The sequence below is a fragment of the Erpetoichthys calabaricus genome, chromosome 2, assembly GCF_900747795.2.
Source record: "Erpetoichthys calabaricus chromosome 2, fErpCal1.3, whole genome shotgun sequence".
NCBI classification, from domain to species: Eukaryota; Metazoa; Chordata; class Cladistia; order Polypteriformes; family Polypteridae; genus Erpetoichthys; species Erpetoichthys calabaricus.
The window spans coordinates 165811880-165827163 of NC_041395.2; the positions used below are offsets into that span (position 1 = coordinate 165811880).

Below are 15284 nucleotides of genomic sequence, written 5' to 3' on the forward strand. Positions count from 1 at the left end.
CAATATTTGGAATCTTTCGAGTCCCAATATGCTGAATCTTTTAAATGAGGTCAGTGAGACATGTGTTTAATGACTTTGTTCCATAATTCAGGATAGGTTTCTCTGTTTGGAATTTCAGCACAGACAAAGCAATCTACATCATCAGCAGTTAATATTTTTTTTTGCAAAGTAACCAATAAATGCATGTGAGGTAAAACACATTTTTGAAATTAAACTTCAAAGCCAGTACAATATTTATATACTTCTGACATATCACCTGTGTCCATATATTCGATCTCTATTCGCCTTTTAGCTATTTCTCCGAGTAATAATTTCTCTTTCTTTGCGCTAATGCGATGTTTACTTTCTTTGTTTTGACAATGTCGTTTTTTTCTGCTTTCATATTCTGTATCGTGCTCTGCATGTGTTTCGTGCCTATGTTTTTTTTTTTTTGAGTCTTTTGAATTCCAATTTTCATTATCTCTAACCTGCTCTGCATGTGTTTGGCCCCTTTGTTTTGTAACCTCTTTATGACGTCTTACTTTGTTTTCTACTCTGTCTTTTATTTCTGACCTCGCTTTGTCCTGCTTTTTTTTTTTCAATGACACCTGGTCCATGGTGATTATTTTCCCTTTTTCGAGTAATAATTTCCGTTTGTTTGTGCTACTGCGATCTTTACTTTCTTTTTTTTATACTTTCTAATTTTCCTACTTTCATATTCTTTAACTTTCTCCACATTTGTATCGCGCATACATTTTTTTTTGAGCCTTTCGAATTCCACTGCTTTCATAATCTGCTCTGCGTGTGTATAGCGCCAACGTTTGTGAACGTGTTTGTGAAATTCTACTTTGTCTTTTACTCTGTCTTTTAATTCTGAGCCCGATTGGACGTGCTTTGTTTTAACTCCACTTGTTACGGGCTGATAATTACTTTCCTTATTTTCTGAATTTGCACCTAGATCATTTTTTCTTTTTTGCTCTTTTTTCTCTCCAACGCTTTTGAGTCTCTTTTCTCCGCACTCCTTTCTTCTTCACTTTGTCGACGTTATATTTATAATGCATTGTCCTTATGCGCTTTATTTGCGCTGAGACCCTGGATCTGTGTGTGCTCAAGTCCTTCACAAGACTGAAATTTTTGCTGCCCCGTTGTCTTATTTGATATGGATTGCGAGTAGGGCATGTCTTGCAAGAATCTCATGTTCTACGTCATCACGAGACGGTCCTGGGTCAATCTCTCGGCACAATATCTCATGTTTAAGGTCCTCGAGGGTCTTTTAACTGTCTTCCGTGATCTTAAAAGTTAAGATCACATCTCAATGCCCTACTGTTTCTCTCCAGGATTTTTTTTTATAATAGAGAGATATTCAAACATTATTGTTTGGCTAATTTGACAGCCCTAGTACATGATGTTAACCTTCTGATGCTGAACAAACTAGCTTGCAAATTCCTGTGCATACCAGCTACAAGTTAACCATCAGTGAGACTGTTTAGTGCTGGAGCAAGTCATGTTCATGTCTGAAACCAGCAAAAGCTGACATGCTGGTGTTCTTGACAAAAATCTGTAAAGACCACAATGAGTGTTGATAAGAAATAGAGATGTCAGGAAAGAAAGTATTATGTAAGGCTTTGGTTGTTTGGAGTAATATTAAGATTTTAGTTGTTCTGCACTATATCCTATAGTGGCAGCATTTGTGAAAAAAGTTCAAAAGCTAAATGCAAATAAATGTTTTATTTGAATGTACAGTATAAGACATTTTGTTTAACATTTTGATTCTTTTTTATATTTACTTATCACTTTTTAATAATTATTCTGTGGTTTGTCATTTTATAAGCTAAATGCTGGATATCAGTAAATAATATTCTATTGATTACAGATTGTGCAATATGTAGATACTACTCCTTAGCCATTAGTCACAACTTTGGTGATAAATGTTCTTTGTTTGATCATTCTATGCCAATTAAAAATGTAATAAAAATGTCATGCTTACATTAGAATATAATGTAGTTAATATTTTGATAGTATCTCATGTTGGTAATACTCCATCATGTTTTAAATCTATTACACAGTGAATTTTGAACTGAAGCTTTAAAAATTATATTGTAAATCAAATCACAATTGCAATATCTATCAAAAAAATCACAATGAAATATTTTCCCCAAATCGTTCAGCTCTACGTGCCAGTACTATATATAAAAATATGATCTAAGTACATACTGCATAAGAAAACATTCTGATTTCAGTACGCACGTAATGTTTTCTTATGTGTACCCAATCAAGATAATTTTAGGGCACAAAAGCACTCTTGTGCAAAGAATCGTTTGTTACAAGGAATTACAGAACATAATAGCTGACAGACAAAAAGACAAATACGGTATAATATGCAGTCTGAAACTATGACGGGGTGGCAGACAATTGACAAATGTTGATGCGCCTGTGAAAAAGTAAAACTCCACCCAAGAAGGCCAATGTTAGCAGATAAGCCAACAGGAAACATACTCTTAGCTTAAGAGTACAGCACCAAGAATCTATAATAAAATTATACTTATTACCTCAAATACAGAAGGCATATTTTCTTAAAACGAAAACTTTGTTGCTTCAAATCAGATGTACTTGATAAGTTTTACATTACTATTCATGCCCTTCATCTCCCATTGAAAATATAAGAACAGACTAGGTATTTTTTAAAATGTATAAAAAAAAATGTTTAACTTTAGAATATAATTCCTTGTGGGAAATTAATATATACCATAATTGTGAAGAAATAACTTTGACTTGAAATATATACCAGACTTATCCTTTAATATATACTAATATAGTATAACTAGCTGTAACTTTCAAATGACCATTTAATAATAAAATCTTGACAATGATCCTGAAAAGTGTAGGATGAAATTACAAAACGTTCACAATGAAAACCCACCATTAAAGAAAATTTTCTAAAACAGTGGTAGTATGTGCAGAGCACATGTGCATTCTGGCATTATAAACACTATGATATATGTTTTAACTACAACAGAGTCAGCAGGACGAATACACATATAGTACACACAGGCTAATTTAACAACACCAACTTAACTAACCTACATGTCTTATCTGTGGTAAGAAACTGAAGCACCGAGAGGAAAGAAAACCCAGGTAGACATTGGGAGAACATGCAAATTCCATGCAAGACAGCACTGCACCACCATACCACCCTACTCATTAAACCATTCAAATGAAAAATAATGGAATAATAGAAAAAATGGTGTAAGCTCCAAATTTAACAATAGCGTGTTTCAGACTTATTGATATGTATTTAATTAAATGAGTACTCTCATTAAATTAAATTATTAAGCTTTAAAAGTCCACTGCACTTATCCTGGGGAGAGGTGCCTTCAATCTGTAACCCAGGCAGCACACTGAAGAAGTCCTTACTTTGCCTCATTAACAGCAATCTCTCTTGAATAGTTATCATCAGTAAACTTATTGGTCCTTGAGTAAATTCTTTTGCAATGAGGTATATTTTGGATGGCCAACTGCCACCATGAATTGGACTGAGCAGGTCTAAAAATGAAGCAAATTTATAATTTCAAACCAATTGAATGACCTTCTGTTATAGCACCCTACAGCAAACTGCTAGAGCTTCAAAAGCTGCACGTTTCTCAAATGTGCAGTCTACAGTCAAGTGTTAAGAGTGGTCAAGACAATATTTCAATTACCATTAGAGAAACTTGAACAACTATCTGTTACTTAAGAGGTCCTGTTACCAATTTTAAACTATTATACAATCACCTTTAAATGTCTGTCTCACTTATCCAAGTAAGCTCACCACTGACCAAGCCTCTCAATGGTGCAGTTACAGTACATATAGAAAGCTCTGTCGTCACATTTGAGACTTGTTAGTTGTTGTTTAATGCAGATTTCTGTTACTGTGATTGTAAAGGTTTTACCAATAAACAATTCAGAAAACAGCACGGATTATAATCCAGTCTCTGTAGGTACATATACATAACTGCTATTACACTGTATAAGAACTAGAAGATTAATTCAAAAATTGACTACTGGTCATGTACATCTATTTTTGAAAAAGATAAATGTTAATGTCGGTAAAGACTGAATAATTCAAATTCAAAATACTTTAGTTGTGCATCTTATAAATAGTGTATTCCAAATGGATGTCAAAATTTTGGCAAAGATTAGTATTTTACTATTGTAAATATTTCAGAATCACTCATGGAGACAGCTTTACATTATTGAGATTACAATGCTTATCATGTTATCCCACTATTTTTATGAGAAGACTGACTTTCTGTAATATTTACCAAGCTTTAGGACAAGAAGATGCAAGACTGGGATACAGGCTTCTGCCAATGGCATAAGTGCTGTAACCACTAGGGGGCACCACTGAGCCTGAAACTTCAGACACAGCCATACCCAATAACAACTCCAGGGTCACATACATGATTTTTATTACTATTTAATGATTTATATGTCCTTAACATATAATTAACAGCAAAATCAACCATTCACAAATCCTCCTTCATCCTCCAAAAGAGCCTTGCTTACTACTTCCCAACTCTGATGCAATTTAAGTGATGCAGTGGGCTTCCTTTTAAACTAGACCCAGGAACTGCTTCCCATTTCCTGTCCAGGATGTCCGGAACATTTCCAGGTCATGCAGAAACCTAGGTAGTCCTCCCCCAGTAGTGTCCTCTGGCAGTTTCCAAAGACCCAGACGGCTGCATTTCCCAACTCCAACTCCCATTCCACTCAGCAGCTGTCATAAACTGTTCCTGCCTTGAGGAACACTGCCCATATGCCTTATCCTTCCATTATGGCTTCCTAGCCGGTCATGAATCCATCCTTCTTTTCCTAGCCAGGATGCCTGTCCTTCCTCTCTGGCACGTACAGTGACTAAGAAATGCATGTTTCTTATTGGTTTACAGTGGTATTACTCTGAATGCTCACAGTTAATGTTAAAATAGAAAAGTAATCAAATTCACTTGCAATGAAGATACACAATTTGATATGTGCCCAGATTCAATGTGAGTAAAGGAGAACAAAGGTCAAAGTGCAGTGGGTAGCAGTAAACAAATCTCACATCTCACTTTATAGGCGGATCCATTAAATACCCCAACACAATACATGACCTTTGCAGCAATCTTCAATCATACATTTCATTTACACAATGTTAGCAAGTTGGGGATAGTAGAGATGCAATCAAGTGCTCGCCAGTTGTGCAGTTTGAAACTCAGTCATACTGGTCTGGAATTTGCCCTGGCAAAAGGAGGTGTGATTTTGTCTTAATCACAAAATTAATGATATTAGAAATAATATAGTACCTCTCCTCAATACTGATCCTCTTAAACCCCGGTACTCAATTTTAAACAAATTAAATTCTTTCACCAGGATAGATTTACCTGATTTATATAAAATAGTTTCTCAACTGATACCCTCCACCTGTGGCCTTGACCCAATATCAACAAGTTTTTTCAAAATAGTATCCAACTTGTTAAATGATAGTATTCTTGACATAGTAAATTCATCATTAGATATGGGGGTCTCCCCAGACTGTCTTAAGGCTGCTGTAGTTAAACCCCTGCTCAAGAAAAAATAATCTCGATTCCTCTGTTTTTGAAAATTTTAGACCTATTTCTAACCTGCCTTTCTTAAGTAAAAGCCTAGAAAAGGTAGTCATTATGCAGCTAAATGACCACCTCAATAAACATGCTATTCTTGATAAGTATCAGTCGGCTTTCAGAACAAATCACAGTACAGAAATTGCACTCGTTAAAGTAGTAAATGACTTGCAGGTAAATGCAGACTGAGGCCATTTATCTGTTCTTATCCTCTTAGATCTGAGTGCCACATTTGATACCATTAACCACAATATTCTTAGAAATCGCCTTAATCAATGGGTGGGCCTCTTCGGCAGTGTCTTAAATTGGTTTGATTCGTACCTATCAGGTAGAAAATTCTTTGTTAGTTGTGGTAATTATACTTCAAAGACACATGATATTTTATATGGTGTTCCACAAGGATCTATTCTGGGTCCACTGCTCTTTTCGATTTACATGCTTTCATTAGGTCAGATTAACTTGAGGCACAATGGACACACAACTGTATTTATCAATAGTGCATGATGACACCGACTGACTCTCTTGATACACTGAAACAATGTCTTATTTGTGTTTCTGAACGGATCAGTAGTAATTTCCTCACACTAAATAAGGAGAAAACAGACATTTCAGTGATTGGCAAAAATGGATATAATGACGTTATTAGAAATAAACTTGATCCATTAGGATTAAACATCAAGACGGAGGTAAAGAATTTAGGGGTAATTATTGACTCTGACCTGAATTTTAAATCACTTATTAATCAGATTACTAGGACAGCATTTTTTCACTTAAGAAATATAGCAAAAATTAGACCCCTTATAACCTTGAAAGATGCTGAGAAATTAGTTCACACTTTTGTTTTCATTCAGCTAGATTACTGTAATGCACCCAAAAAAGACATCAATTGATTGCAACTAGTGCAGAATGCAGCTGCTAAAATCTTAACTAGGAAAAGAAAATCCAAGCACATTACACTGATGTCAATACATTGGTTATCTGTGTCATTTACAATTGACTTTAAAATACTGCTTATGGATTACAAAGCCTTAAATAATCTCGCTCCATCATATATTTCAGAATGTCTTTCACATTACACTCCAAGTCATAACCTTAGATCTTCAAATGAGTGTGCCTGCTTATGATTCCAAGAGCTAAACTTAAAAGAAGTGGTGAGGCAGCCTTCTGCTGTTATGCACCTAAAATCTGGAATAGCTTATTAATAGAAATTTGCCAGACTAATACAGTGGAACGTTTAAAAAAAACACTGCTAAAAACAAATTATTTTACCATTGGCTTTCTCATAGCTTCATTTTTAGTTCTGATATTCTTCAGTTTAGTCCTGATATTCTGTATATGCATTTAATTATCATTATTATTCATGGCGGCTCTGAAAACTAACCCCTACTTTCTCTGCTGTTCTTTTTACAGTTTTCTATGGTGGCGATCTGCGCCGCCACCACCACCCAATCAAAGCACCATACTCTCCCTATATTGATGGATTAAAGCCCAGAGGTCCACATGACCATCATCATCAAGTTCTTCCATGTGAAGCCTGAAAACCATGAGGACTGATTGAGATCATTTATGTTAGGTAGAATGCCTAGAGGGGGCTGGGGAGTCTCGTGGCCTGGAACCCCTGCAGATTTTGTTTTTTTCTCTGTTTGTTTTTTGTGTCCTCCCTGGCCATCGGACCTTATTGCCTAATTTTATTTTTTTATATTTTGTCTTTTTTCCTCTTTCTTCATCCTGTAAAGCAATTTGAGCTACATCAATTGTATGAAAATATGCTATATAAATAAATATTGTTGTTGTTGTTGTTAAGTTATATAAGCAGGCTCGTGTATAAGTGAGAACTGGCAACACACGAGCAATAACCTAGGAGGACACAATGCAGCCACTAGCAAAGATAGGTAAATGGGAACTTTAGACCGCACAAACAAAAAAGAGGTTTGCTTGTCTATCTAATGCCTCGTGTTTATCATACAACGGCAGATTTCTTCAGAATTCACCATATCTGGAAAGTATCCATACAGGAATCAATAATGTTAGGTAGCATATTAATTGGCTTAATTAATTGTAATTTGAATATATGAAACTGTGCTGAAAATCTGTGAGGCAGTTGTGTAATCCGTCATCCACTCCAATTCCTAGTCATGCAATCTGACATCCTTAATGGGACAAGATATAGCAACTGCTGGTGTCAAGTTTGACATACTCTCCAATTGTAAGTTGTGTACTCCTAAGGTATTGGCAGAACAGTTAAGGCACATTTTTTGTGTAATCCTTTAGTAAGAGACTTAAATAGACTTATGTTAGATGTAGTTTATGCAAACATAAAACATGTTAACAGTGAGGAAGATATGACAAGAATATAACATTTTATAAAATAATATGTTCCTATAAACACACTGCCCATTTAAAACTTTGACACACTACAGCAGTGGTCCCCAACCTTTTTGACAGCAAGGACCACTTTATTAGATGCAAATTTTTCCACGGACCGGTCGTGGGAGGTTGGTTGGGAGGGGGGGGGGGGGGGGTGTGGCAGTTTTATACACAATTTACATAACATTTCTATTATTATTAAAGTTATTAAGCAGTTCGCATACGTTTGCGATCTGAGATTTTTCTTCTTTTTTTGTATATAACAAAGACATATGCTTTACATTTGCCAATCCAACAGATTGCACATCACAAACATTAACACTGCAATCTTTTTTTCGTGTCTGCCGTTTCTATAGGAGGGTGACAATGAGTTAAATTCCAATGGATGTTTTTCAAATGTTGACAAGCAATAAGCAAAAGGAATCAATGAAAACCACAGAAAACAAAAACAGCAAAAAAAAAAAAAAAAACAGTACGAGGAAAGTTCGAAGAAAGAGATTTTTTTGCAATGTTTCTGTTTGGGGATCGTTGTGCAAACATGCACAACTGAGCTGCGACCACAGATCTAACTGCTCTGTGGATGATTCGTTCAAGCATTTCAAGGTCACTTCGTTGTAATGAAAGCATCTGTTGAATGTACTTCGTAGTAACGTGATTTCTATAGACTCATGTCATATGGGGAAACTGTCGGGACCATAAAAATACTTTGTTGTAATAGTCTCTCACCTCGGTCTCTCTCCTCACTCTGCACCGCTGCAAAGCCCTGCCCGCCAAGCGTTCTGAAAAGTCTGAGTGAGTCGCCGTTGCCAGTAGTTCTCTCGCGGCCCGGCTATCAGACGGCTGCGGACCGGTAGTGGGCCGCGGACCGGGGGTTGGGGACCCCTGCACTACAGCATTGTTTTAAAATTAGAACTGTGTATTTCCTCACATTTGGATTTACCATATATTAGTGATTAAAAATCCCTTGCGTGGCTTCCAAAAAATTAATTCATCCTAATGTAAAATGAACTGTTTAACATTCATGACAACCCTTAGTAAATCCGCATATACAGCCTATAAAGCATAGCTAAGTCAAAAATTGTCTTAGGAAGGTGATACAAACACCTCAAAACTTGACTTGTATATTAGGTGCCATCTACTTTCTTGGTTAGGGATGTGAAAAGCTGCAGTAAACACAAGGCATCAACTAATTCCTGTAGCCACATATTTCAATGTTGTTTGTACACATCGCAATAAGCTAACATGTCAATCAAAAAATGGTATTTTTAACATACCCAAGAATGTTTTCTTTCAAATAAATTAGTTTCCATGTTGTCTGCTCTCTTTCATTAGTAAAATATGCAATTTGCACATGTATATGCCAAGGTGAGCAGCGCATAAGAGCTGAGGTTCACAGCAATCCAATGATGTATAGTTGTCTAGGATTAGTCTTTTATATTACACTAGCCATGTGCGCCCAACTACGTTGCGCAGGTTAAAGTTGTCTGTGAAGGGCTCCCTGTTTAAACGTGGCTGCCAGTCGTGAACTGGGCCTTTCGTCGCACAGCATTATGATTTTTTATAAGGGAAACAAAATTACAAAACAAAACCCTTGGACATTGATTCGATAGGAACGGCCTACTCGGAATCACTGTCCGAATAGTAATTATGTGGTGGTGTAGGAGCATTTCTGCTTCTCTCCGTTCACAGTCCATCTCGTTTTCACAACGCTGTCATTTCCTCTCACGATCTCTTCTCAACCTTTCTCCAATCTCGCAGGTTGCTTTGTGGCAATCCAAAGAGTAAGGCAATATACACGGAGCAATGGTTATAAAAGGGGGACACATAGGTATCCAGGCTCTTTAAAGCATAAATAGGGATCACTTCACTGACATGTGAGCAAGCCACAGTACAACTGTGAGACGTGCAGCACTCGCCGGCTACAACGTAACAATAATAATTTCCGGAACGTGCTGTTACGTTGTCATTCATTTTACCCACTGTCTTTCTTTCATTCATATGTTACGTAGGCACATACCTTTTATCTTCGGCAATCTCATTCTCTAACCAGGCCTCAGGAGCTAACCAGCGTAACATTGTCCACCACCCCTTTCGTTATTCCGGCACATTGTTGACATCCCTGAGTAATAACAACGTACTAAACTGGAAGGTGGTCTACGCATGCGTGGAATTCGCGGACAAACAAAGATCAAGATCCACATGAAGATTATATATAACGATTAGTTAATTTAAAGCACAACAATTTGTTTAGTTTGAATGTCTGTGTTTTGAGGTGTGACTGGAGTACTACAGTCTTCAGTAGTATAAGCCTGGAGGAGATTCTTAATGCAATGCCTATGTTTTAGCTGTCTCTCTACTGCCATCTAGTGCTTCTTCTTCTAATTCATTCGCGGACAAACAAAGATCAAGATCCAAATGAAGATTATATATAGAGATGTGTAATATGGGTGTAAAAGGCAAAAAAAAAATATTGCATGCATGACTGCTCATGTTTAAGCACAAGCTTCTGTCAGAATGCATGGGGACTGTTTGGTTCACCAATAAGACTTGATGTTTGTACTAGGGAAATGCCTTCTACAAAAAAAGAGAACACAGAGTTGAGGATGTTCTAGAAAAGCTACAGAATGCTACTGCTAAGGAACATGAAGACAACATGAACATGAAGAGTCAGATTCTAATCATAGTTTTGACTCTATTGAGAATGATGCATTTGCTGAAGCATTGCTCACAGTGTAACTTTGAAGTGTCACAGTGTGCAGTTTTACAGTTCAAGTGTCATGTGTTTAATTACCATTCCTGGAAGCTGTCTGCCTCACATTCTCCCTATGTTGTTTTTTGAGCAGTGCTCTTTCAGTTTCAAGTTACAGTACTGATAAAGCACCCGTCCATAGTTTCACATGGGGACCCTCACTCCCCCTTGTCGAGACAGTTGAAATGAGAATGTATTTTTGGGAATTTTTATACAGAAATAAAGTTTTCACAGTCACTTAAAGTCAGTGCAGGAGGATGTGCCCTGTTGCTCTCACCACTGACATGTTCTCTAACCTTTTTGTTAATGGAGGCTTTGTAGGATTGCTCCTAACCTGTCAGTTAAATCAGATTCATCTTTTGTTGTTTTTGGAATTCTGATGTGTGCAGGGTGGTCTGGGTTGAGGTGGGTACCATGTACAGGGCTGTTATTTTATTACATGTAAAGTTTTCATTTGACTCTTGATTGATTCAACAGTAAGTATTTTCATCATACAAGTAGGCAGCAAGCTACACTCATAAAGATTAACAAAAATGTGCAATGATGTACAATTTATAGTTTAAAATGCTACAGAAATCACTGTTCATTCTCATTGCAAATTATTTTTTTTAAACTTTCTGCTCTGAAAATACATTGCTCAAGATTTCTGTTTTTCAGGCCTTATTTAGTTTAAACTACATAAAAATGTCTCAGTTTTAGGCTTTGAACAAAGGGGTTGTTAAAGGCTTTAAAATATTTTCTTTAGGCAATTACTGCCTACAAATATGGTCCTTTTCTAGTTTATTAAGATAATGATATTTTCACAACATAACATCTGACTGCAGTATTAAAATACATATTGAAAAACTGAGAAAAGATAAATTATGGTTGTAAACCAGGATTTAAATGAAGTGGTTCTTCTTCAAACAAAGGTAGTTACACAAATCTATTGAATATGACCTAACAGAATTCAAACGGCAAAACCTGACTAGTAATCTTATCGAGTACTAATGAGTACTACATTACCTAAAGCACTGAAAACGGGCATCTGCAAATGATTCATTGGTCTTCTCGCCTCTAGTGAAGACCAAGCTATACAGTAGATAAGGTGAGGTGCTTAACAAAATATATCACTTTTCCAGTGGGCTACCACAGTTGGTATTTTTAAGTAATGTGAGGAGTTAAAATAATCCCAAGAAAAGAGTAACAAAAAATATAATGTTCCTTTGATTACTAAAAGATTACAATACCTGATACAATCTTGCAGCTCATAGTGATTGGTTGAAATGACTTGGCAGGTGAATCCATTAAACTAGGCGTCTGACTTTGAGGCACAATTTTGCAGCTTGCCGTGATAGGCTGAAATGCAGAGTTGCCATGAGACCCCAAAGCAATTTTTTCTGTCATTCTAGGTCTAGAAGGAGTTCGTTCAGTAGTGTGAATCAAGTAAGTAGCAGACCTTCCAGTTTCACTCTTGATCGGATAGCCTTCAAAATATATATATATAAAAAAAGGAATCAACAGAACATAATTACAGTAAAATGAAAACTGAAAGATAAATTAATAGAACAAAACTGTCAATCAATGCAGAGAAAATTAACAATATTCCATTTTACTGTTTATGGATTAAGCATACTTCTAAATGTAGTATATATAGTCTTCAGAATTCATTTTTAATGAAATAATGTGGAAAATGACAGCATTACTCAAGAGGATTGAAAACAAATTCATCTGCCTAATTTACATAATCAACTTTCATGGATGCACAAACATTAAAATGTTCACATTATCATTTCTCTGTATTTTACACTTTTTAAATAAAACTCTTTATTTATGTCTAAGGAAAGAGGCTTAATTGCTACTATCAGAGCATTTCCAGACTCCACATCTGCAGCAAAACGATCTTGAGTTACTAGTGCCATTTTCCCTACTTTTTAAACCAATACATGGACAGCACTGTGAAGAAATTTGCACTTTTGTGAACAACTGTCTCAAGCTGATACAGTATCTGTCCATCTATTCTTTATTCCTCCTCACCACCAATGAACCTCCTGCCAAATGTGCCCCAACTTTCCACTATTTCTCAAAGCCATGAATCTCTTACAAGATTGGGATCTTGACCTGGAGTTCTTTACTATCTGCAATTCAGCACTTGACAATCAAAGTAGCAGAACAGTTATGTATGGAATAGTTTTTGATTGTTGCATACAACTTTTATTTCTTAGTTATCCTGTGGCCATTGACAGTCATACACAGTTACTACCTTCTCTGAACCTGTAAATTTATAGTCAGTCAATCAAGACTGAAGCACAACTTGGTTACAAGTGTTCTTAACCTTCTTTAATAGTAACAAAATATACCAACTATATATCATAATAACAACACTAGTACCTTTCTCAGCTGCAACTAATGACTCACGGGTAAGTTTCACTGGAGAAGATGTGCGATTTGAAGAATTGGACCCTGAGGTGAAATGCAAGGGATAGGATGTTGAAGGCTGCTGTGAAGTATTACAAAGATACTCTGGCCCCAAGGAATGGCGGTGAAGTTCAATATCAACTACCTATTAGACAAAGACAAAAGCATGGCAAGTCAAAAAAATAGCCAGTTAAAAAAATGGTAACACTTTAGTTTATGTACTGTAAAAATGCATGTATTACTCATTTACTCTTATGTAACAAGTGTACAAGGCTACTTTTGTAATTAATGACATATACAAAGCATCACTGTGCAATGTGGCCTACAAAAATAACTTCAATTGGAATGACCAGAAAAGTCTTAAGTGAGACATATTTCTCTTGATATTTTTCTTCTTCTTTCGGCTGCTCCCGTTAGGGGTTGCCACAGCGGATCACCTAACATATTTCTCTTGATATTGCACACTTCCAATACATGGCCTGGGAATTCTTCAAATTTATTAGTAATTGTACTGGCGAGATGAATAAACACTTTACTGATGCTCTCTGTGTCATTAACACCAAAAAAGCCTTTGTTAAAGTCTTGTTACATAAGAGTAAATGAAGAATAGATAGTACCTAAGCTAAAGTGCTACCAAAAAAATAGATGAATGCAGTTTTAGTGAAGATTTTTGACCCACATTTAGCTATTTGATAAGACAAGAACTAATTATATTTTAACAAGAACCTAAGAAAATAAGATGATAAGAAAAAGCCAGTTAGTCTCATTGAAGTAATCAAGTACTACTGTCTATCTAGTGCCTTAATTACATAAAAAATGTAAAGGTTTCTAGTGTGGTAACTTCAACCACATTGTAATGTGATATTCTCTGTGTATACTGTCCATATTCAATGGGTTTTCCAGAATTTGTGTACCCTTTCAGGCTTTGCTTAAATAGACTGAAAACAGCTTTCTAATAAGATTTAAGTCATTCAAGTTTTCAATCTAAATTACACATTTCAGTCATACAATGATTGTATCTATTAGATCTTCTTTTGCCCTTCCTTTACACTGTTAAATCTTTAATGAAATATGGAGATCAGTACACTGGGCATTAAAGAAGGCATCACACATGCCTACATGTACCCTGTACAGATAAAGCATAACCTTCTCTAAGTTATCATAACAGACACAAAGTTTATATTAACCTTAGCCTGCTATCTGCCTAATTCTGAATTCAGATCAGAAGCAATGGAAAAGAATTCTTACAACACTATTTGTTAACTCTATGAAACTTGTCTCTTTATCACATAATGCACAGAAATGAAAATGGGATGGGAGGAATGGTTGGGAGTTTCCAAGCTGCAAATAAACCAATCACTATTACTTTGCCAGCAAATAATGAAAGAAAATACTGGTCAAACCCAGTTATCAAACTCTGACTGGCAGATTTCTTATCAGCAGCAACCCCTTAATTAAAAGGAAGTAGGACAGACGTGGAAGCTTGAGTAGCTATAACTACAGCAGGACTACATTTGACTTCTGCTCTGGTCTTATGTGCAAAACTTCAAAATATTTAATCAAATAATATTAGCTGGATTAAATACTGCAAATCTAGCAAAACTTTGCTTAATTCCAATTTACCGTTTCTGCTCCAAGGGTCTGAAGGCCAGTGTATGTTCTATCCAGCTATTAAAGGATTAAAAAAAACAGTTAGTCATACAATAGTAAATTTAAGATAAAATCTGACAGCAAATTTGAAGCATTCCCCATCTCTTTGTGAATTTTAGTCAATGGTTAATAACATATTTGAGCACTGATAAATTCTGTTACAGCTGTTATTGTGTTACTACAATAAATTTCACTACCTTCTCCTCTACTTTATAGATAGTGGCACAATCCAGATGTATGTTTTCTGTTATCATCAAGACTTTGGCAAGAATGATGTTACCGTTTTGCTCTACTTGTTGATAGATTAGTGCTTGTCATTTTCTATATTATCATACAAAGAGCACCAAATAAAATTATTTTTTGGATGTGATGGCCAACCTCATCATTTGGAGATTCATAAATGTTAAGTTCCAAAAACAATACATAAACACAATACACAATACATAAATACTATTCAATAGTATTTATATATTACTTTAATGATGATAGCTAGAAAACTATACAATAATATTGTACATCAAACA

The 15284-nt window shown here is 35.7% G+C and overlaps 1 protein-coding gene across 4 annotated transcripts in view; it reads right to left on the reverse strand.

The window, feature by feature from the left end:
* Nucleotides 1-15284, reverse strand: part of yeats2 (YEATS domain containing 2) — a 162800-nt gene that overhangs the window by 96393 nt on the left and 51123 nt on the right. For all 4 annotated transcript variants that reach the window (XM_028825680.2, XM_051922874.1, XM_051922873.1 and 1 more), the window contains exons 9-11: nucleotides 14734-14778; nucleotides 13084-13255; nucleotides 11943-12179 (exon numbers count right to left, since the gene is read on the reverse strand). In XM_028825680.2, coding sequence (XP_028681513.1) covers nucleotides 11943-12179; nucleotides 13084-13255; nucleotides 14734-14778 — 454 coding nt within the window. The remainder of the gene's footprint in view (nucleotides 1-11942; nucleotides 12180-13083; nucleotides 13256-14733; nucleotides 14779-15284) is intronic.